We start from the raw sequence: 23,254 nt of genomic DNA, 5'->3' as shown, positions 1-23,254 counted from the left end.
GTCTGTGGATGCTTCGGGTGCAGCCTGTCAGTAGATAATAACAGTCTGCAGCGCAGGCTCTGACCACACATCAGACAGAGATGTATGAATATGTACGCTCTGCTGTAAATTGAACCCCACAGATTCCACTTCCTCTATGAAACTCATAAAACTACACTGACATGACATTAAAATGACCAAAACACTCCACATCCTGTTTTATTTTGAAACTTTAAAAAGATTCTTTTGGTTGATTGTAAGAGAGGGATAAGTATTAATCTTTGAGCTACAAAGCTGCTTCTGTGATGTTTTATTAAATTCTTAAAAAATCTGATATATTTTTAACTAAAGAAACAGAGACCATTTTACAGGAAACAACAAAGCCAATGATTTTATTATTTGTGCATTTTAATTTCCTGCTTGGTGTGGGACACTTTATCATTATAATATTTTAGTTTTATTAGATTTATATATATACATATATATGTGTGTGCTATTTTTCATAATTATTTTTATGATTATTTTGTTCATGTCTGTCTGCAGGTTGTGGTCCATCTGTCCAGGTTTTATCATCCATCCCGCTCACTCAGGATCCAGCATCTCCAAAGCTGCTTGTCTGCATCCTCACAGGATTAGACTCACCTCAGCAGGAAGTCCTGTGGTGGGTTGATGACACGGTGGTGACATCATCGTATGTGGGCGTGTCATGGATGAGGTTAGAGGAGGGCGGAACCTACAGCACCACATCGGTGTGGGAGGTTTCAGCAGCGGACTGGAGGTCCAGATCAACATATTGGTGCGGGACAATCCAGGACGGACAAGTTTTCAGACAGAAAGCCTGCACCAGGGCCTCACTGTGACTCACAGGTTCAAGTCTGAGGCTGGACACAAAGACAAAGAGCTCTAACACCACAGACGGACCAGCTGATGAACTGTTGGACGCTTAATTTGTGTTCTACTGTAAACAGACGTGGCTGCCACTGAGGTCACGACTTGTTCCTGTGAATGTTGAAGCTCATTGTTTATCTGTCCGGTTTACTCTCACACTCTCATGGCTTCATCTTCGGTTCCCGACTTGCTGAGTCAGTCCAGCTGGTGGACACAGTGAAGCATTCAGCAGCTGAACAGCAGGTGGTGGAGGTGGAGCTAACAGAGACAGAATGCTGCACTGACATTCATCAGGTGGGGAAATAAGTACACTTTCCTCTCAGTGTGAAGTAGCTTTAGACTGTTGTGTTTGGAATAAAATTTATGTAGAGTTTAAGTAGAGCTGAGCAGTTGATAAATAAATACATTTGTAAAAAATAAAATGTGATGTCTGGTCAAACGTATCTGTAAGGTGATGTGTGAGTTGACTTCTATCAACCGTCCTTTCAGTGCACGTACCACTCAGACTGAACCCAGATCAGCTGCTGTTACTGAGTCCTGCAGGAGTCTTTAATCTGATATGATCAACAGAAAGTAAATAATACATGCAAAGATACACATGTAACAGCTGAGGCTGTCACACTGTCAGTTTATATGTCATCCTTCAAAATAAAAAAAATGTACGAGTTCACTCAGTAAACACAAAACAAACACCATTTACAGTTTAGCCCCGCCCACCTCGATCCCCCTCCCAATGCCCCTCAGAAGCTGAGATAAATAGAAGCAAAGTATTCAGGTTTTTACATAAGAGTATAGATGTAAATCAAATATACAGAGTACATGCTTTTAACCAGTGTGTTCCATTTGGCAAGCAGTTAGAAACAGCTGTGAACAGGTAAACGCTGCTGCGACCAACACAGGACGTGCAGAAGTCACAACTTATTTAAAGAGGATCCAAACTACAAAGCAGAGTGTGTCACACAGTGAGGCCTGCTTTGACTGACACTCGAATCGACCAGTCACAGAGCTTCTTGTTTGGTCATGAAGCCTTGGCGTGGGCTGCATCATTTTGCCTTTTTACCAAACGCTAACCTGTTCAGATCGACAGCCTGACATCTAGTGGTGACAGCAGGTACTGAATGAATCCTGCTGGCTTCAGTCCACACAGGTGATCACAGCGACTGGGCATTAAAGGCATTTGGTTCCTCTTTAAAGAAAAAAGCCCTTCAGGGACGAATGTGTTCCTCTGCACATCCCATGATTTTTCTACGGTGGCTGAGACAGAACAAAAAGCACAGCGACCTGAAAAAACCTACGGATCAACTTTGTTTTAGACGTGCAGACGTGACCAGGACCAGGACCAGGACCAGGACCAGGATAACGCTTTTTTCAAATATACTGAGAAACTAAATATGCTGTTCACTCTCCTAAATCTTGGCTGAGACATTGGTTGAGATAAATTGGTGGTAGATAAGTTGATTTTACTTTCAAACTGACTTCCCCAGCTAAGACGTGATAAATGTGAACCCAGAATGTCTTGATCATCTACTTCAGGTGCAGCAGGGTGCATTTGCTGGGGTGAACTCCAGCCACACGGTTTGCTTCTGTTTTCTCAAACTGCAGTTCTGTTTGGACCGTCCTGGCCACCGTAGATTTGTGTGTTTTCCTTTGAGTGGCATCAGCTCTGCCCGCTGGGCTCCTCGTTATTTTCTTTCCAGAGACGTCTACGTCATTTCTATAATTTTGGAAGCCCCTGTACAAAAAGAGGTAGTACGTGTGGTTTCAGATCAGATGAAAGGGTTTCATTTTCAACAAGAGCAAAGGTCAGATTTGTTATTTCTGGGGGTTCTGAACACCAACTGTGTCTCTGGACGGGTGGACTGGTACAGACATCAGTAATGATCTGTCTAAAACCAAACTATGTACAGTGCAAACAGGAGATCATCATCACTGCTGATAAAGAGTAAACAACACAACGGTTTACTAGAGGCTCACAAACACAACACGTCACTTACCTGAACGCTACAGACCAGATCTATCTACTCACACAGCTGCATAATAAAGTCAGCGGGAGTCAACAGTAAAGAGTAGAAAGGATAAAAAACCCAAAGCCGATTGTCTCTTCCAGTCGCCTGTAATGCGAACTGAACCAGAAACCTCCTGTTTCTCTGAAGTCTGAAGCAGCACGGACGTGCTGTGAAACTAAAAGGAATGCAGAAGAAGATGAAGAAGAAGAAGAATGAGAAAAAGCAGAGCGAGATGAAGCTGCTGTCTCTCCTCTCGTCTCTCACATCAGTGTCCACACACACACGTGTCACCAAAGTTTAATAAAATACAATCAATCAGCTCTGTCCTGAGCGTTCAAGGAAAAATTCACCTTCTGGACCAGGAGAAGAAGAAGAAGAAGAAGAAGAAGCCGGAGAGGAGACCAGAGTCTCTGTTTGTCCCAGACCAGACCGTAAAGGAGTAGTTCAACATTTTGAGAAATGCTCTTGTAGACCTTGCCAGCGAGATGTTCAGCTGATATCACTCTCGTACTTGTGTCTTCAGAAATTGATCCACACTTGCCACTGAACAACATTTCAAAATCTCAGGCGGGGGACTTTATGGGAGTTATGAGTCTGAACTATTGTATGTATCCATCCGCCATGTCCCTTTGTGCAGCGTTTAGCTAGCTTTAGAGGTGTTGCTAAGCTAGGCTAACTTTCTCTACACTGAGCTAAGCCATCCTGTTTCCAGCTCGGGACTTAACACGAAGATGAGACTGAGATCCACCTGAACATCTCACTGTCAAAGAAAGTGGAAAACTCCGTTTTCTGAAATGCTGAGCTATTCCTTTACAGACCAAACTGAGGTTTCCTTTCCTCAGAGAAACACCAAGTTTGAGACCAAAATCAAGCTTCGTATTTGGCTCGTCTTTGTAGAAGCCTGATCTACAGTCATTTGAAAGGTTTGAATTTATTTCTCTAAAATGACTGAAAGCTTCAGGAGCCTGCCTCCCTCAGTACACGTTTTGTCAGAATCTCTAAAACCAAGTTAACAGAGTAAGAAGGGACAGTTATGTGAACAAGGCGGACGCTGAAAAGTAGTGGAATTATCCTTTAACAACAGAAACGCAAAGGTCTGTCACGTCGCCATGCAGACAACGATTCTGAAACAGATCAACGCCGCCAACGCGATGCTTCATTTTGGTCTCAAACTTGTTGACTTTCATCTGAACTGTCGTTGCTGTGGTAAGAGGAGACACCACTTTCAGTTTGATCTGAGCAGCACACTGACAGGAAATGAACCCTTTCTGATGCTTTTCATGTGAAGCTTCCTGAGGAGTCTAACTCAGTGGAGGGTAAAGTCAGGCATTAGATTATTACGGTAACTTACATCTCATATTGTCAAGACTGATAATGTTATAGACATTTATTTTTATTATTTCTCATAAAGGGACAACTTCAATGCTATAATTCTCCAGAGATTATTAATCCCAAAATACAGAAATAAACTTATCCACACAGATACACCAGGCAGAAAGAAATTCTAGAAAACTCATGTTTTGCTAATACCACCCTCGGCCTACCTGTGTTCAACACAGTTCTAACATATGTACTTAAAGAGCTCGGTATCTGATAAAAGAAAGAATTTGTTGGTCAGGAAAAACACATTTTTCATACGTATAAGAAAAGCAAAATGGTTAAATGAGAAGCATTGCATTCTGTGAGCTGCTTCTTCAACATGCTCAGATGTTTTTCTTACCGCAGCAACGAGAGCACAGAAGAATTAATCACCTGTGAGTCATGATATACTTCAGATTCATCTCCAGCCCAACAGCAGGAACAAGCCAGCTATCCAGGCTGGAGAAACACCTGACAAACCATCACACCTGTTAGCATGTTAGCGTAACAGCAGAACTGGAAGATGTTGTTGTACTGGTTAGAAGTTCTGGTGTGGTTTGGTTGCAATAAATGATTCAAAATGTTTGTAAAGAGTTAATGGAAGGCTGAACCTTTCTCGTGGTTTTTGTGGATGAAGCTGAGTGGAGCATCTCCTCTCTTGTAACGGGATCACTGGCAGTGGGTGGTCTTACTGGCTGGCTCCGCCCCCGGAGCGAAGCCGTTGCTGAGGCTATTGGGACTTGGAGGCGTGGCAAGTGCAGGCACGGCCTCGACCCTGGAGGAAGGCTCTACCACAGAGCAGCTCTTCTGTGGCAGTCGAGGCTGGACCGGCACGACTTTGGGGATGACGGACGCTTGTCGAAGCCCATCAACCCGCAGCGGTGGTCTGGTGGGGGCGGAGCCTGTGCTGGGTGTTTTGGGGCTGCGTGGAGGTGAGGGGTTGAGGGCACCTTGTTTGGATGACTTTGACTCATCTGTCTGCTGCAGATCTGGAGGCGGGGTCTCTTTGTTTGTGGGGGCGGGGCTTGTCGACTCAGGGGGCGGGTCCTGCTGCATGCTGCTCTGTCTGGAAGTTCCAGACCCTGGAATCTCACAGCTGTCGGTGCGACGCCTTGAGCCCTCATGCATACGACTGGTGGCCACGACGGCCTTCATGGCAGCCTGTCGACACACACATATTCACTATACACATCGACATTTCCACACTAGGGTCAAACTCCCACGGCTGAAACGGCTGATTTCACTCTTTTATTTTTTCTTTACTCTTTTGCTTTTCACTCTTTTATTTTCTTATTACGTCTGCTGCTTTTTTGTCCCAGAATCATAAACCCATCAAGTCTGATGACATCTTCACCTTAAGTTTGCGCCGAGCGTTGAACTCCTGTAATTTCCTCTGGGTGGTGTCCATGTGGGAGAAGCGGGCGGCCTTGCCCAGCACCCATGGGTGTTGCAGGGCCTCCCGGACACTGAGACGCTTACGAGGGTCGAGGACAATCAGCTTACTGACCTGAGGACAGACAAAAAGGGACAAGATCGGGTTCATAGCAAGGAGGAAGGGAGCCTCTTCAGGTAGCACTCGATGTGACTGAGGTCCAGTCTGATCGCGCTGATTAGGAGTTAACTACTGACTCTCAGCATACCACTTTCAGGTCTAAGACACTGAAATCAGGGCTTGAGTCATTCCAAAACACTACTATCCAAGTCATCTGAGACTGGTCCGCATCAGGTGTCAAACTGTTAGGTCTTGAGACATTCAGCAAAGTCTGGAGTTCACTTTACAACCCAAATACCCAAGTAATGTGAGACAAGTCCCAGTCAGGTCATTCCAAGTCCAAATCAGGTCTCGAGCAATTTACATAAATCCATAATTCAACTTATCCAGAGTCCAAGACAGGACAAGTCTAAACCGTGTCTGGTTTGTCTGAAACAAGTCAAAGTCAATCATTAAAAGTGCTTGTCAATTCTGAAGTCATAAAACAAAGTAAATGAGATGAGTCCAATAATTTGAAACACATCATTCAAAAATAAGTCCAGATCAAATCTAAACTCAGTGTGACATGAAGTGTGTGTCAGGTATCACACACTGCAGCCAAGTCCTTTTCAGATCCACACCTAAAGGAGGCTCCGTAGTGCTACTGGAGGTAGTTTCCAGCTTCACTTGAGGAAGGATGTCTAGAGGAGGATCAGAGGAACTCACCAAGTCCTTGGCGTTGAGGGAGACCTCGTCCCACCACGGAGACACGAACTCATAGTCACAGTTGAGGATGCGGCTGTACATGTACTGATCCCCCCTCGGGTCAAAGAAGGGCTCAAACCCACAGAGTCTAGGGAACAGGTACTCGAGTTCATGATGTGCCATTCAACTCATGACAAACAACACTTGTCACAAACTGCAGAGACAAACACTGCAAGACACGATCTTTTTCCAAATTAGCGGCTGAAAAAGCTCCAGGGGCTAAAGTACATTTAAAATCGGCCAATGATACAACGCATCCCCACAAAACCCCACAGCAGTGTGTCATTATGAAGACAGCAAACAACAAACACATCTGAAGGCACCATTAGCACACCCTGTTAACGTCCGAGGACCACAGATCAGCAGGAAGCAGCGTTTCACATTATGTCATCGCTTCTACTGGCTAATGAGAAGGACGGAAGTCCATAAAACTCAAATGTGGAATCCATACTGATAAGAGTGAGTCAATACTGCATCACTTCACTGTGAGTGTGTGTGTGTGTGTGTGTGCGCGCACAGCGACTGGTAGGGAGGTGTTAATGGACTCACAGGATGTAGAGGATGACGCCCACTGACCACATGTCCACCTCGGGGCCGTAGGCATTTCCCCGCAGGATCTCTGGAGCTGCAGGCAGAAGAGCCTGTTAGCTGCCAGATGGCTGACAAAAGCTGTAGCTGAGAGTTATGTGAAATCCCACAGAGCTGCGGTTGCGGTGAATGCATCACTGCCGCTATCACTAAATACACGACTGATACTACACCCATCTAGTACTGCAAATACACCATCTGCAACTGCACCATTACTACTGTTATGGCTACTACTAACTACTACTATCAACTGCAGTGCACCATCTACTACTACTACTGTCTACTACTACTATCTGTGTCGATATAAAAGGCTCATTCAGTGACAAACATGACTCTTATTTTCAGGTGATCATTTCTGCCAACAGTCCCACTACACCACTTTGCTCTGCTTCACCACAGTGTGGAGGAGGTGGTGAACTCACCGCAGTACCCCGGTGTCCCGCAGACGGTCTTCATGGTCACCTGGTCGTCGATGATTTTGGAAAGACCAAAGTCAGCTGTTAGAGAGCAGAACAATTCTTCATTAGAAGTGAACACAATAAAAACATCTCATTGTTTCACAGATGTGTTTCTGCTGAATCCAGAGGGTGAAGCAGTGGAAGTTGGAGGTGGAGGAGAATGTGTCTCTCTGCAGGAGAGACTCTGATCTACAGGAAGGTGTTGGCGGTGGAGTCTCAGTGCAGCAGAGTGGAGGCTGAACATGAGCTTCTTCCATCTGTGGCTGTTAGCCGGAGGCCCACCGGCCATCTGGAGGCTGACACACACTGAGGCTTCTCCTGCTCCAACAAATAAATGGACCAAAATAATAAAGCAGCGCTGGTTCATTCAGACCGATTGTGTTGTTCTGTCTGAAGAAAAGAAAACGATCTGCTTTTTACGTGCTGTCAAAATTATCATTACTATGAATTCAGACTCCTAAATTCACAAACTGCAGAGGTAATAAGAGGCATTTAACACAGTGCAGATTTGCGGTACTTTGCGTCCTCCAGTGACTTCTGGTCACGGTGACATTTCACCCACCAGCTGCATTAAAGCGATTATGTGAACTGCACAAACAAGGTGAAGCCTCCTGCGGTAATCACTTTCCCACAGTCGGCTAATTGCACCTCAGATTTTCTCTCAGCCACACCTGGAGTCTCTTTGTCACAAGTCAATAAAAACAGAGAAAACATTTTCTCTCAAGATACGTCAGCACACAGAGTTCAGTGCGTCGGCCGGCGAGGTGAGTGCGACCTGCTGGGTGCCAGCTGCAGGGCTGCTCAGGTGATCTGATTTTTCACACTCAGTTTGACGTGAATTCTGTGAAAGTGTTTTGTGAAGCTGCGGGAGGTTTGAATCTCAAATCTTGCAGAACTGTGGTGGTGAGTGACAAAAGTATGAGAAGAGACAACAACAGACGTGTGAGAATCTGCATAGAAGTCAGTCCAGGAAGGGAGGCGTCATTACATCCAAACCTCTTCCTCGTCTATATTCAATGACTCATCCCGGTCTCAAGACAGTTACATAAATTTAGAAAAGTAAATATTCTGCTATATACGTCACATTGCAGAAAATAAAGACGCTTACACCCCTGTTTCATTGTCAAAGTAATATTAGTAACACGTGTTGTTGTCGTGCTCGCAGGCTGAGGTTAAATAAAGTTTTATTTAAATTGTGTTCCTGGTTGGTTACCGATCTTCAGCGGAGCGTCCAGCGACAGATCGGCGTACAGCAGGTTCTCTGGTTTCAGGTCACGATGCACAACGCCGTTCTCATGTAGATACTGAAACACAAACACACAGTTTGAAAGCTATGCAACATCCTGTTTATCGCCCTCTAGAGGCCGCAGTGTGTATTACAGCCACAACATCACAGCGTTGGACAGGACAAACTGGAAAAGCTTTGAGGTGAGGAGGTGGGGCGGTGTCGGGGGGTGGTGTCAGGTGGAGGATTTGGCAGGACGAACTGAAACACAAAATGAGACTGTGGACTGACAGATGGCCTCCTCCTCCAGCTCCCAGCATCCCCTGCTGCTCTGTGAACCTGAACACAGCATCAGGGACACTTTGTGAGACAACAGAAGCAGATAAACCACTCATCAAGTTTCTCCGTTTTCAATCTGCCTTTCCACTGCCGCTCGATAGGTCGCCGCTTACAACGCTGAAAGATGCCTACAATTTAATCTTTATTGGTCGAACGGGGATCGTTTTCATAGAGAAAAGTCAACAAAGACACTACAAACACCCCGGGCTCTACGGCGTTTCTTCACTCTTCTCTGCTCCCTGCTCTCCTCAATGGCAGCCAGCGCCGCAGCATTTCGCTCCGAATAAAAATGTGTTCATATTAAGCACCTGCACGTCCACCTGGTGAGTTCACGACCTCCAGTTTGAGAAACTGATGGATGTTGATGTGTTTGGGGGATGCAGGATGTTTCTGCGCTACAGATTAATGCCACACACACATCTGATACAGTAAAAACAACAGTACTGTAACTGTAACACACACACACACACACACACACACACACATACACATATACACAAACATACAGAGGCGTATGCTTCCTTGCGTGGTGGATGTAGGTCAGCTGTGGTCAGCATGTGTGAGTGTGTGTGTGTGTGTGTGTGTGTGTGTGTGTTAATCCTCTCTGGTTTTAATCTGTTCAGCAGCAGGATGGAAGCTGCTGTTACATAAGAGACCTGCAGCGCTGATGCACGCTGCCGCCATGTGCATCAGCGCTGCTTCCAGCATCACCTGCAGCGAACTACTACAACTACATCAACCAAACAAACCACACCAACTACGGCAACAGCTGCAACTGCAGCAATCATGGCAAGTACCCAAACCCAGCAGCAACAGCTGCAACCAGCTACAGAAGCTCCAACCCGATCTCAAACTGACTTGTGTAAAACCCACCTGAGAGGTTTTTCCCCCCTGCGCTGGTCTTCTCAGGCAGAGCTTCCTCCCATCCAGTCTCATTAGGATTACTGACAGAAAAGCAGCAGCATCAAAGCTTCTGATGATCATTCAGATTATTTTTACTCATACTGGCAATAAGGACACGTGATTGCTGACTTCTTTAATCAACTGAAGCTGTTTTCCTGTGACTGCATATTCAGCCATGTTGGCCCCAAAGTGCAATGTGTTGAGTAACCATGTCAGTGAACGCCTCATGGATTTTCAGCCTTCACATGTTGACATTTAAATATGATTTTGTGCCACTTTCATGTTTGATTAAATCCGCAGTAAAACGGGAAGACTGTGATTCATCAGCTGGAGGAGGATGGACTCAAAACACAAAATCTGCTTCTGAACAGCAGCACAAAACTCAAACCCAACAGAACAAAGTTTTTATGTAAATGAACCTCAAAGGAGCAGGCCAGCAGTTTGTGAAGTCCATCAGAGTTTTCTGATGTCACTTTAGTGCTTAGGGTGCATTTAGTCCAGCCCAGCACAAACACTGAAAGCAAAGGGAACCTGTTCACTGAAAACATCCAACTTTGTCCTTTTTGTCCAAAACCACTAAAATGTTGGTGTTCTTGTTATCCAGGTAACATAACTCAATGCTAACAGGAACTCGAAGCTAAAAGGACTTTGACGGTGCTAGCGTAGCTTCATCTGCCTGTCTGATTCATCACAGGACATCAGTTTTATCCATACTGCCGAATACTCAGATTCACAGGGGCAGGTTGAAGACTCTCTGCTGCAGTTATGGCAGTTTTCAGAGATAAAAATCATTGGCAAGAAAGTCTGAGAGCAGAATCTGTGGTTTAGCTGAATGTGTGAGCGGCTGGGGAGAGGCTTCCCCCAGAGACAGAGGAAGTGAACAGTAATCTAATGAGCAGAGGGACGGATGGAGCTGGATGATCCAGTCTGACTGTCACCAATGTCAGTAGAAAAGTGGCGGCTGTGTGGCGAGAAGCAGATACTCAGAGAGTGATGGATTTTCCTGACAGTAAGAACAGACACTGAAGGCAGCGTTCTTACCGCGACGGCCTCCAGGATCTGTTTGATAACGTGAGCGGCGTCTCTCTCGCTGTAGTAACCACGCTCCACGATCCTGGAAATGAAAACACAAGGCGATGATGTCAGATGACACCAAAACAGAGAGCTTATGTAAAGATGGCCGACGTGTCTCTGCTTCCTCCAAAACGAATCCATCTTGAAGCTGTCTTGGTGACATCGTTCGGAGCCAGAGTCTGTGCAGTAGTGATAGGAAGGTGGAGCTGTGGTGTCGAGTTCACGGCCAAACACCCGTCTGAGCCAATCAGAAGCAGCACGTTTGAGCCCCTTTTAATTGCATCAAATAACTAGGGCTGGGACTGCGTTAACACTTTAATATCACGTATGTGTTAACGCGATAAATAATTAACGTTGACAATCGCAGTTGTTGTTATTATAATAATTATTTTTAAAGTCTGTTGCTCACTAGCTAACAGTTGCTCACTAAAAAAACTGCGTTAATGCGCGATAAAATAAAAAATAATAATTGTCTGCGTTAATTAATTATCGTGTTAACGCAGTCCCAGACCTACAAATAACTAATTAAAACCAACTGAACAGAAATACGAACGCTTGCACAAACATCGGAGTGATAAGAACGACCTAAAATAATTGAAAATTGGCTCATGTCCCATCTGCTAACATGGAGGGGGAGGGGCTTATGAGCTGCACTGCAGCCAGCCACCAGGGGGCGATCACGATGTTTTGGCTTCACTTTTGCGGAGCTAACATGTCATCCATCTTTATACACAGTCAGTGATATAAACACTGTATATACAGAGCGGTGGCTGTGGCTCAGGAGTTAGAGCAGGTCGGTGGTTCGATTCCCAGCTAATCCAGTCTGCATGTTGAAAATGCTGATTTCCAGATGTGTGTGAGTGTGCGTGAACGGATCCTCTGACCTTATGTAGTGTGATAAAACATACCTGTCGAACAGCTCTCCTCCTGTCACCAGCTCCAGCACCAGAGCGATGTCTGTGTCCGTCTCAAAGATCTCCTTCAGCTGGATCTGAGACATCAGTGTATTTTGTTTAACTTTGTCTAAAGATATCTTAAACAATCTTAATCAGCCACATAGAAGTAAAACATTAAACTCATAAAGCAAATGACAGCCTGCTGGTTGTCCAGCAGGCTGGAGATCCAGAGTCAGTTCTCATGGGGAACCTCGGGTTTATGAAGAAGGCGATTTTCAGTGTGCTGCACTGATTTCTAAAAGTTGGTTGTTTTTTGGCTTTTAACACATTTTTCTTATTTTACTCAAAAATCAGAAAGAAGGTTTGATAAGAACCATCACTGAAGAGCAGAACGAGAGGCACAATTATAGAGCAATTACAGATTAATCACAGAGAACTTAATGAAATATAAATGCAAATGAGTCCCAGGCACGTGTTAGAAGTACTAGAAGAGCTGGATGTCCAGAGCACCTTTAAAACAAGTTTGAACACTGAAGGACAAATCACAGCAGCTACATGGTCAGAGTCAGAGTCACAGCAGGTGTGCTTTGATGCTACTCATATTGATCACTACTTTATCATTAACCCAGAGGAAAACAGGCCTATCATAGTACCACATATCACAATATTACAAATGTATGCAAAATATATGAAACATACACATAAAACATATAAAATAATCACATCAATTCATTAGTTAATAACAAGCATTCTGTAAACATACTCACAATGTTTGGGTGGGAAAGACGCAGCAGGACACCGATTTCAGTACGGACGATTTTCTTGTCGATCTGCGACAGAACAACATGAGACTGAACACGTGTTCAAATGTTCCATCTGTGTGTGTGCACTACAGGATATGGTTAGCCTAGCTTAGCACAAAGAGCCAAAGAAAGAGTCAAACTGCCTGCCTGGCTCCATCAGGGGTCGGACTTTTCTTTCTTTGTATCATTTTTTTAAAAAGAAATGAAATTTAATATTACATGTAAATGTGAAAGTACACATTCAGGAGTGCGCAGGCTGTTTCCAAGCTATGCTCGTCGCTCCATTGAAGAGTCAGATAAAGGCAGGCATGCAGTTGGCTTCTAGCGCCTGATAGCTTAGTGTTAGCCAAAGCCTGGATTAGCTTGATAGCAAACATCGTAGGCTACAACACGAAATCAGACAGAGTTTCTCTTTTTTTTTTTGAGCGAGGCTAACCGCTTGCACCTGCTGCCAGTCTTTATGCTAAGCTAAGCTAAACATTTCCTGGACCCATTAAGGTTTAAATGTGAGCATGCTGAAGATGAAATCTATGGATTAGTTGGAGTTATTAAAGCCAATTACTAGCGTCTTTTCCACAGATTGCTGGTTCATCAGTGCAGTTTGACTGCATTTGAGACAATGTGGTGAGGCTGAATGAGTTAGCCTCATCCTAACCTCCGGCTCCTCCATCATGATCGAACACTGACCGTTTTCTTGAGGACTTTGAGGGCGTAGGGTTTCTGAGTCTGTTTCTCCTCACAGCGATACACGATGGACGTCGCTCCTCTGTGAAAGACAACAACAAAATCACAGCGTGAACGTGAACGTGTGGTTTGTCCTGGTTCTCACAGCGTGTCTGCACGGAGAAGTGAAATGTTTTATCACACAAACAGACTTCTATCATATCTAAGTAACCTAATTTCAGTAATTTATAGGACAAGAAAAAATATGTGAGAAAAGGAAATGCCAAGCGTCTAAAAGTAAGTGTTGGTGTAATGGGATCCACTTTAGCAGCTGCAACACTGAAGTGATGAACACATTAATGCATCAATAGTTATAATCCCACAATATAATATAAAATATTCTGAAATGTCTTACTTTTGGTACTGTAAACATAATAATTTGATGGTATTTTTATTTTTTTTCACATTTTGAATTCAGCTCTTTTACTTGTAACAGAGTGTATAAACACTGCAGTACTGCTACTATTAGAAAAAGTACCGCAGAGTGCACAGATGTGATGTTTTATTTATTATTTCATTCTCTGAGGTTCTTTGTGTCTTGATTTGTGCTTAGAGCCCAAATGTTATTCAGTTTACTGTGACACAGAACAGACAAAAGCAGAAAATTGTCATCTGGCCAAAGTGACTCGACTGACTTTCAGCGTTGGGTTCAAGCTGACATCCTGCCTCCTGCACTGACAGTCGAGTAAAGCTTTTACTGCGACTCTCATGTGATCTGCGCTTGGCTGAGCCGCAGCGTTTTAAAACTGCAGTATTAAATCACTGTCGTGCTTCTTTAAACGCTCCATTAACTTCCTGTTCGGTTGTTTCAGCCGTTCTCACATGTCGACTCGCGCTGTCAGTGTGACGCTGCAGGTTGGCCACGACCACACAAAACAAAATAACCGCCTCTCGCTCTGTCTTCAACAGGAAACTTTGGTTGTAACAACAGGTCACCATACGTTGTCACTACACTCTTCCACTGCTGCTCAGAATCTGCACATCAGAATCTGCACATCAGAATCTGCACATCAGAATCTGCACATCAGAATCTGCTGCTCAGAATCTGCACATCAGCGTATCGACTTCACAAAAACAGGAAAAGAAATGGTTGCTTTTTATGGCTTAAAAGCTTCTTGTTAAAACAGGAATCATTTGGTGACATAACAATAAAATTATTCTTTAAAAAGCATGTGAGCGTCACGAGAGCGAGCGCTCTGATTGGGCCGATACGCGTTTGTTTCTCCTCGTGTTTATTTTCTAGTTTCTGCTGTGAAGATTCGCCCTTAAAGAAAGTCGCATCACAAGGCTCGAGTCAAACAAGCAGAGATTAATAAATAAAAACAAAAAAGCAGAAAAGTCACCCAAATTCTCCCAAAAACACACTGAATTAAGACTGTGTGTGTGTGTGTGTGTGTGTGTGTGTGCGTGTGTGTGTGCGTGTGTGTGTGTAGGGGGGATCTGTTATTCTGCTGGGACAGATGGAGGAAACAGATCCATCTGAAAAGCGACCACACACACACACTCACGCACACACACACACACACACACGGTCCTGGCAGGTCTCCATGGCAACAGGACACCTGCTCACACTACTGAGATCATTTTACTGTTACCACGGAGCTGTTAGTGTTGTTGTTTACTGAAATAACAACAAACAACCCCCTGGTACACACTGTATGTAAACACACCGTAAATACACAAACAATAAACAAACCGTCTGACAAGTGTCCCAGCTCGGTCAGTCGGGACTCTTTCACACCTGAAGTTCTTTGAGTAAACATGAAGTCATGTGACTGACAGGGGACTCACTCATTGGACAGTTCTGGTGATGTCAGACAGAGCTCAGCCTACAAAGAAGAGCAGAAGTGTGAGGGGGAGCACAGGGGAGACCAGGTAGACCTCCACCTGCACACACACCTCCGCTGTCTCAGAACTGTCAGAATTAAGTGAAAATGTGTGTGTGAGCAGCTGAAGCGTCAGCTCGCATCATCACTTATGACAGGAAGTGTGAGCGCCTGCTGCGTCTGTCCTCTTCTTCTTCTGATGATTGTTATGTTGTCGAGGGCGTTTCTGGCCGTCACTCTTTGGTTGTGGGCTTGTAGCCTCCAGCCAGTCGCAGCGCCCAGGTTACACGTCTGTGACGAGCTGCAGGTGTGACGCTGCCCCACAGGTGAGTTATGAGGCAGGACTGTGTGGGGCTCTGGGAGTGTTTATCAAATCGTAACCACCGTGAAACAACCTGAAAATAACTTCTTATTTCTCTGGTTCATCGCTTTGCTGTCACTAATGCCGCTCGCGCTCCTCATTCGCTGTCACTGCAGCTCTGTGGAGCCGAGGGGGAGGAGCCAAACGAGCTGGTGCCCCCCCCCCCCCCCCCCCCAGGACCGAGTACCAGTTCACTTTAATTATCTTATTGTGTGTTTAATTTAGTCCGACACTGTGCTGATATTCCATCAGTTTCCATCTGCGTCCTGGTCCACAGCGCCCACTACTGTGTGGAGCCCAGAACTGCTGTGGACGGAGGAGATGGAGCTTCAGGCTCAGCATCACCTTCTGTTTCTCAGACACTTTGTTTGCAGTTATGTGCTGTTGTGTTTATTTTCTGACTTGAGCGACAAATGAAACACTAACGCCTGTCGTCTTTGTGATTCTGATGGTTTGTTTCTCTGAGGCTCAGTCACATCATTTGCTCACATAATGTAGGCCTGCATCCGCATCACATTATTCCTACTGGTTTTAACTGGAGGTCCGGACCTGCCTGGTTCCGGTGCTGAAGGTGGGGTCCAACACAACACAGACCTTCTACATGACTGCTAATCCTGCTGGCTCCTATTCGTTTTAGATTACAATAATCCTGGACCTGAGAAGGATCACATGGACCCCTCATGTGGGCAACTTTGATCCAAGAGGGGTCCGTGTGAACTCATCACAGTATCACTTTTACCCCCCCCCCGTGTCCCTTAAAGACGTGGTACAGACCTGCCCAGCTCGGAGCTCAGGGTGTAGAACTCCTCCACCGTCCCGTCCCGCCTCGACCCGTCCACCCAGAACTCCACAGGCTCCGAACCAGGCCGGGACGTCGGCATGGCGACAGCAGAACTCCCCAAACCGGGACCAGCACCTGCTCAAGATCACACGAGGACCGGGACCGGTTCAGACCGGGTCAGATGCGACCCGATCAGAACCAGGAGCGGAGTAATCCAGATCAGATCTCAGATTTAAATCCAGCTCGGTAAAGGCCAGATTAGAGGAGCAGAGGAGGGATGATTCATGATCCTGATGGGCTTTAATCCAGACCAGGAGGAGGAGGAGGAGGAGGAGGATCCGCCTGCTCCCTCAAACTCTCGATCAGGACCGTTTATCAGAGAAAAGAAGATAAAAACTAGAGAAGAAACGAACGGGTTGGATTAAGTCTCCAGACACAAACACGGCGCTTTATTCCAGACTGAAGCAGGAACCGGGATACAGACGCACCAGGTCCAGATGTGTCGCAGCTTCCATCGGGCCTAAAAACCCTCTCAGATGTCGGATCAGTTCAGTCCATCATCCTCCTCCCGGGTTTCATTCGTGTTTCCGTGTCTTTACCGGGAGAAACGCTCCGTCCGTCCTTCCGGAGCTCCGCAGCCTCCCGGCGGGGATCCAGCACGTAAAGCCGCGACAGCAACAGCGGAACCTGGCTGCGTTTTCAGCGGGGATCAGGCAGCGAAGCCCGGACCGTCTCGGTGCGGGATGTCAGTGCTCGGAGGTTTGATTCCCGGGCAGGGCTGCTCTCCGCTGGGTCTGCAGAGACACAGATGCTGCTGTAATCTCACAGCCCCGCCCCTCTGTCACCGCGCTGACCAATCACAACCCTGCAGGGGAGCCAGGCCGCGCTCCTATTGGACGGCCAGCCTGTCGGTCACCGGAGCCTCTCAGCAACCTAAATACAGAAATAACCTAAATACAGAAATGTACATTAGCGTGACATCTGGAGGCTTCGATCCTGCGGGATTCAAACCCGCAACCCTGAAACCGTCACGCGCGCTTTGCTCCAGAGAATCGCGCCTGTGACACGTGACTCTGGGCGTCTTCATCATCTGATTCCTCACGTCAGATGATGAAGTTGTTTAAGTTTTGCGGTGATGCAGGCCTGCTGCCTCGCTGACTAAACTTACCTGAGGGAGTCATAAAATGTTAATGAAATCCAGCGTGGACATCAGCAGCCACAGAACAACTGCTGAGCAACCCAAGTCTCCGGCTTTGGTTTCCACCAGCTCCATAATAGCTCACACTGGAGTTATTAGGATGTAAAACGCATGCACTTTTTTTAAATGATTACATTTGTTGGTTTATCTCTCCTAACATTTGAATATGCGAATATGTTACAACATAAATTGATTAAAAACATATGAATAAAAAACTATGCTACAAATTATCTGCAAAATATTTTGTGTAGTACGGAGTTTAAACTCCTTCATACACCTGACTGAAGTCCATTAACTGCAGCAGAGACACCACAGCGCCCCCTGTGGCCTAAAGCTTGGCTCACAGGATGGAAACAAATCCAACTTGTGGATCTCCTCCAGTTTCCACTCGGCTGGTGTCATGTTAGATTTATGTGAAGACTTTTCTCCATAAAATTACATTCATTTCATTTTAAATTAAATCTTTACTGCAGTCACACGTGAAAGTTTTTTTCCACGTGATTTTGAACCACTGAAGTTTTTAAACGTGAAGCTCTGAGAAGCCACAGTCTGCCACCAGGACGCACAGGTGAGAGTGATGTCAGCTGTCCAGATGTGAGCGTGCCCAGTGCTCATCAGTTAGAAAGCTTCGGGGCAGGTAGGCAGCAGCTGCTGAACACAACGCGGATTAAAGCTGACAGTTAATCATCAGCAAGGAGGAAACAGAAGCTCCGCCGTCACCATCATCAGGTCACAGAGACCAGCCAAGAGATCCCGATGAGATGATCCAGATGTTCCCACAGGGGCCTGAATCCAGCTGTGACCCGTGACAGGAGGAAGAAACTCAAAGCTTGCAAAACAACCACCATGTGTACAGTTTTGTTGGTAAACCCCCTGCAGGTTGTTAAAACCTCTAGTCAGTTTAGCCCTGGGTTTTGCCTTGCAGGTTGCACGCTCAGAGACTAGCGTGACACTTCATCGGAGGTCGTTTGGAGGAACATCTGCAAACATGACGCAGGGGTGACAAATTCACTTCTTCTCCCAATAAAAAGACAAGCAGAAATGAAATCAGTCAAAGCTGAGGCAGAAAAGTCACATTCTGGAGGCACAAACTGATTCAGTGCGATTGAAAGGTGACATCCAGAAGAGTCACTGCCTAACAACACACGGCTTCACTGTTTGAGGGTCTTCTGTGATGGTCGTATGAGGAGTCGTGTAAAGTCTCGGGAAACGACTACTACCTGTGGCTTCCAGGTGAGAGCGGAAGTCACGTGACTTGGACTTGATCGTGTGATCAGTTAAATCGTGAGCCGAAGGTCGGACGTGACTGGAGGGCCGCCGGTTGACGTGGCTGAGGACGAAGAGGCGGCAGCGGCAGCGGAGTCGATTCATTTATCATTTCTTTATTAATCTGATAACCTATCAGCTACACATGCATACACACAGAACAAATTCAGTTTAAATGAGTTCATGCTTTCCCTCCTGTTGACGTTGACTGTTCAATTCGTACTGCTAATCCTTTACTTTATGGCTGCATGTTGAATATTTAACAATTTTAAGATCTTTTTTGAATATAGACATCAGATATATAAAGCAATTTATCTGTATTACTACGTCCCAATAATTCTGCAGATCTTCATAAACTGCAGTAAAAACTAACAATACCTTCATAACATTCGCCTGTACGTAGACAGACGTGACACCAAACTCCTTTGATTAAACTCATAATTTAGTGATTTCTCTCATATCAGGAGGTATTCATGAGGCTCATATGTTTTCTGCAGCTGGAGGAGCCGCTCTTCAGTTCAGCATGCAGCTCATCTGAAAATACTTTTGGTACTTTTCCATTTTTAACGAAATGAGAGCAAAATGACAGGTAGTTTTGCGCGGTATTGTCTCTTGACCCTCGAAACCCTTGGTTTAATCTTGCAGGTGTGGATCAGCTGTCTACAAGTCAAACTGAGGGAGAATTTCTCCCAAAGCACGTGACGTTGGCAGTACGCGAACTTCCTAGTTTATATTTACTTTACATCAACAAAGCAAGAGGCGGAATTCACGCGACGTGTACCCGGAAAACCCCGGACTCGCTTTGGTTCCTGTGAAAAACTTTACCTCTCGCGCCATAGTTTCTTCGTTTTGTTTCGTCGCGGGTGTTCCGGGTGTTAGCATGACTTGTTACAGAGTTCTCTCGGTGGTTTTCGTTCCGATCTGTTGGGCGCTCGTGTCCGGGTCGGTGGGTGGGAACCAAACGGCCACCGGCGGCACCGCGGCGCCCAGAGCCGCGACGACGAACTCCAGCGGGGTGAACTCCACACACAGCGGCGGTAAGGGTCACGGAGGACCGAGTGACGGCTTCATTGGGGACAGCTGGATGATCCAGAGGGCCCTGTACGTCCTGATCGCCATCACCATGATCGGAGTTCTCTACTTCGTCATCCGAGCTGTGCGGTGAGAACAACTCTTTACACCTCGGCTTTATTATCTTTCTACGATATATTTTATTGTCCAAGATGTGAAAAATGATTCAAAGAATCCTCATAACAGACAAGACCTGAAAACAGGTTCCTTCAACTTTAGAAAAACAAACGAATCACCATCTTTTAGAGTATGTGGAACTGCTGGTGTTGGTTAAATCGCTGGATTTATGGATGGAGTTTGGTGTAAGCTGTGTGCTTCGACGCGGGACTAGCCGGATGTAAAGTTGCTAAAGAGATGACGTTTTTATTACAGCGTGGATTAAGTCGGTACGAAACTACAAAACTAGGATGTTTCTGTAGCTGATTATTAATAATAAAAAAAAGAATAGATTCCATGACGTCATACCAAACATCTTTCACAAATGTGCCAATTTCACACTTCCTCGACCATCTGCAGATCTGTATATGTTTTAAAAGGTGAACTATGGCACGATGTATAATTGCAGAGGCCTCTCTTTAATTCGGCGCGTATGTCATGTATCAAACAGAATATCTTTTAAAATGGTTCATCTATTAACTCCAACAAACGTCTAGTAGTAGTACAGCACAGCCGTGCATCTGAGCTGTCATTTGTTTTGTAGTTATACAGTAGGTTTCTGCCTGCGATGACTACACCTGTTACCTCACTAACAGCCTTTCCTACTGGCCTTTCTCCTGCATGTGGACAGATATCAAGCCAAACTCCATTTAAAATCCTGCAATTTAATTCCTTCGCTCCTATTGGTAACAGCGCACACTGTGTAAAATGTGTGTCATGTTTTTCAAATACTATCCATACTACTAGCCATACTATCATAACAGCCCCACCTCCTGTCATTCACACCAAACTTCATTCATAAATCTCATCATTTAGTCTCTTACCAGCAGTTGTACATACTCTGTAAACTATCCAGGTGTTTCCGAAACTGCTGGAGCAACCCTTGAGTTCAGTATGCATCTGATCCACCAGACAAAATGACTTTTCATAATATTCATACGTACATACAGACAGTAACAGTGTGGATTAGAGCTGGTGATATTACTGTTAACCTTCTCCTGTTGTGTCCTGTTGGCAGGCTGAAGAAGCCTGGACAGAGGAAGAAGTACGGCCTGCTGTCAAACTACGACGACTCGGTGGAGATGGATGCGGTGGAGAGCGACGAGGACGACACGCTGTATGAAGCTCGCAGCCTCCGCAGGTCAGAGGTCAACAGACAACAACATACATAACAATATTTTCTGCTCCTTCTCGTTGTGAGTTTGAGCTGAGGTTTTCAAACTGCGAGGCAGCACACAGATGCTACAAATCACTTCAGCATCCGATTTCTGCAGTTTGCATGACAAAGTTCAGATCTGAACTCCAACCTGAGAATAAACGTCCATACGCCCACTGAGAAGCCATTCAAACAAACAAAAACCATTCAGAACCTGCCAGAGAACCGTCATGTTTTCAAGTTTCCTTCAGTGTCAAAGTAATCCAGTGATGCTACGCCGCTGACTCGAGCCGCTGACTCGAGCCCCTGACTCGAGCCGCTGACTCGAGCCGCTGACTCGAGCCGCTGACTCGAGCCCCTGACTCGAGCCCCTGACTCGAGCCGCTGACTCGAGCCCCTGACTCGAACCCCTGACTCGAGCCGCTGACTCGAGCCGCTGACTCGAGCCCCTGACTCGAGCCCCTGACTCGAGCCGCTGACTCGAGCCCCTGACTCGAGCCCCTGACTCGAGCCGCTGACTCGAGCCCCTGACTCGAGCCGCTGACGGCCAATCAGCCAGTCGACTTGCAGCTAACTAGAAGAATAACAGGAAAGAATAACTTTACGTTAACATCAAAGCAGTTTTAAAATAATGATGACCACTGGAAAGGAAACCCCTCACTGGTTTCTGAGGGTTAAAGGGACATTCTGCTGCGTTTAACTGCGAACATCCTGCTGATCAGCCGGGATGAGGAACTCGTGATTTGCAAAACGACCAGGTGAGGTTGATGGGAAGGTAAAGACCTGAGCGTTCTTTTAACCGACCCACAGTCAGCATCCTGGACTTTGTTCTCCTGTTGTATCTGTTGGAACTATTGATCTGCTGATTGACCTGATCAGTGTTGTCTGTGTCTCTGTTCAGATGAGTCCGGTCTTTGCCTTCTGATGGATCAGACGAGTCATGTGTTTACCGTGGGACGTCAGCTGATATTGATTATGGATCGGAGAGAGAGAGAGGACTGACCAGTGACAGCTGCTGGAGGAAAACATGGACCAAACGGTCACTGAAGACAAATGCCAAAGCTGCTTGAGGAACTCGAGCAGGATAATCATGACTTTTTAAAGTTGGTATTCAGTTAATCTGTGTTGTAACGTTGACTGTTTGCGGAGAACCACAAGGCCAAATTTTCCTTCTCTGTTCGGCTTCAAAGAGTGGTTTTCTCAGTTTTCTTTTTTCTCGTTTTATTTGCATTCTGAGCTTCTCTGTGCCAACTGTGTGCTTAAACTACTGCAAACTGACTCCAGAGCAGCTGAGAAAGCTGCAGCAGAGAGTCTGGCTCCACGCAGCGCCGATCCGCAGAGCCCTCGTGTTCCCGAATCCCGGCGGCCGAGTGAAAAGTCATCACTTTCACGATAAAACAAAGCAGAATTTAATCGCCTTAAAAGTCACGTGCACGGAGCACAAGACAGAGGGGGGTCGGGGGGGCTTGGACCCTCTGACGGGTGGATCCGGCCCTGTTCAGCATCACGATGTGCTCTTTTCATTTGGTAAAAAGTTGTTTTATGCTGCCGTCATTTGCTCCTCACATCGCAGGACTTTTCTAGAAAAAAACTAAACATGAGAAACAGTAAAACAGTAAATTTGAGTTCATAATTTATTATCTGAAACGTATCTTATTTTTGCCAGGAGACGACTTCTGTATTTGTTACGTTGAGTGTTTTGTTTGACATGTCTGCTGCTGCGCCGCCCAACTTCTCTGCCACGAACCATCGAAGCTTCAGTCACTTTCACAACAGTTCAGAGTTTTGAGGTCATTTGTAAGAAAAAAGAAAAGAGAAAATAAATGAATAATAAAAAGGGTCCTGTTTGATGCCTCTGACGCTGTGGAGCCTTGACTTGTCGCTGCCTTCGTGACTGGATGCTTCTCTTTGTTAGTAACGTGGCTGCATGAAAACCAGACAGTCTCAACATGTTCCACTGAG

General features: G+C 45.7%; 2 protein-coding genes across 3 annotated transcripts; one reads left to right on the top strand and one right to left on the bottom strand.

Annotated features, from left to right (window-relative positions):
• Positions 1-1,386: 1,386 nt before the first annotated feature.
• On the bottom strand, positions 1,387-19,448 carry si:ch73-60h1.1 (calcium/calmodulin-dependent protein kinase type IV). Of its 2 annotated transcripts, XR_006843666.1 has the most exons (12): positions 16,439-19,448; positions 13,442-13,520; positions 12,719-12,781; positions 11,964-12,046; positions 11,023-11,095; positions 8,728-8,818; positions 7,479-7,553; positions 7,018-7,093; positions 6,430-6,556; positions 5,587-5,739; positions 4,844-5,393; positions 1,387-2,599 (listed from the first exon to the last, which is right to left on the bottom strand). XR_006843666.1 is itself a non-coding variant. In XM_046392508.1 (11 exons), the coding sequence occupies exons 1-11, from the start codon at positions 16,543-16,545 to the stop codon at positions 4,902-4,904; spliced, it is 1,419 nt and encodes a 472-aa protein (XP_046248464.1). In that variant the 5' UTR covers positions 16,546-19,448; the 3' UTR covers positions 1,387-4,901. The 2 variants fall into 2 exon arrangements, 1 of the variants encoding a protein (XP_046248464.1); XM_046392508.1 differs by having other exon boundaries at positions 1,387-5,393.
• Positions 19,449-19,634: 186 nt separating this feature from the next.
• fam174c (family with sequence similarity 174 member C) lies at positions 19,635-23,132 on the top strand. Its single transcript, XM_046392514.1, has 3 exons — positions 19,635-20,070; positions 21,155-21,277; positions 22,194-23,132. Exons 1-3 carry the CDS (start codon positions 19,790-19,792, stop codon positions 22,195-22,197), a joined length of 408 nt encoding a protein of 135 aa, XP_046248470.1. The 5' UTR covers positions 19,635-19,789; the 3' UTR covers positions 22,198-23,132.
• The last annotated feature ends 122 nt before the right edge of the window (positions 23,133-23,254 follow it).

Source organism: Scatophagus argus, chromosome 6, assembly GCF_020382885.2.
Source record: "Scatophagus argus isolate fScaArg1 chromosome 6, fScaArg1.pri, whole genome shotgun sequence".
NCBI lineage: Eukaryota > Metazoa > Chordata > Actinopteri > Scatophagidae > Scatophagus > Scatophagus argus.
Note: the sequence above shows the minus strand (reverse complement) of the source record. Positions and strands in the feature narration are given on the sequence as shown.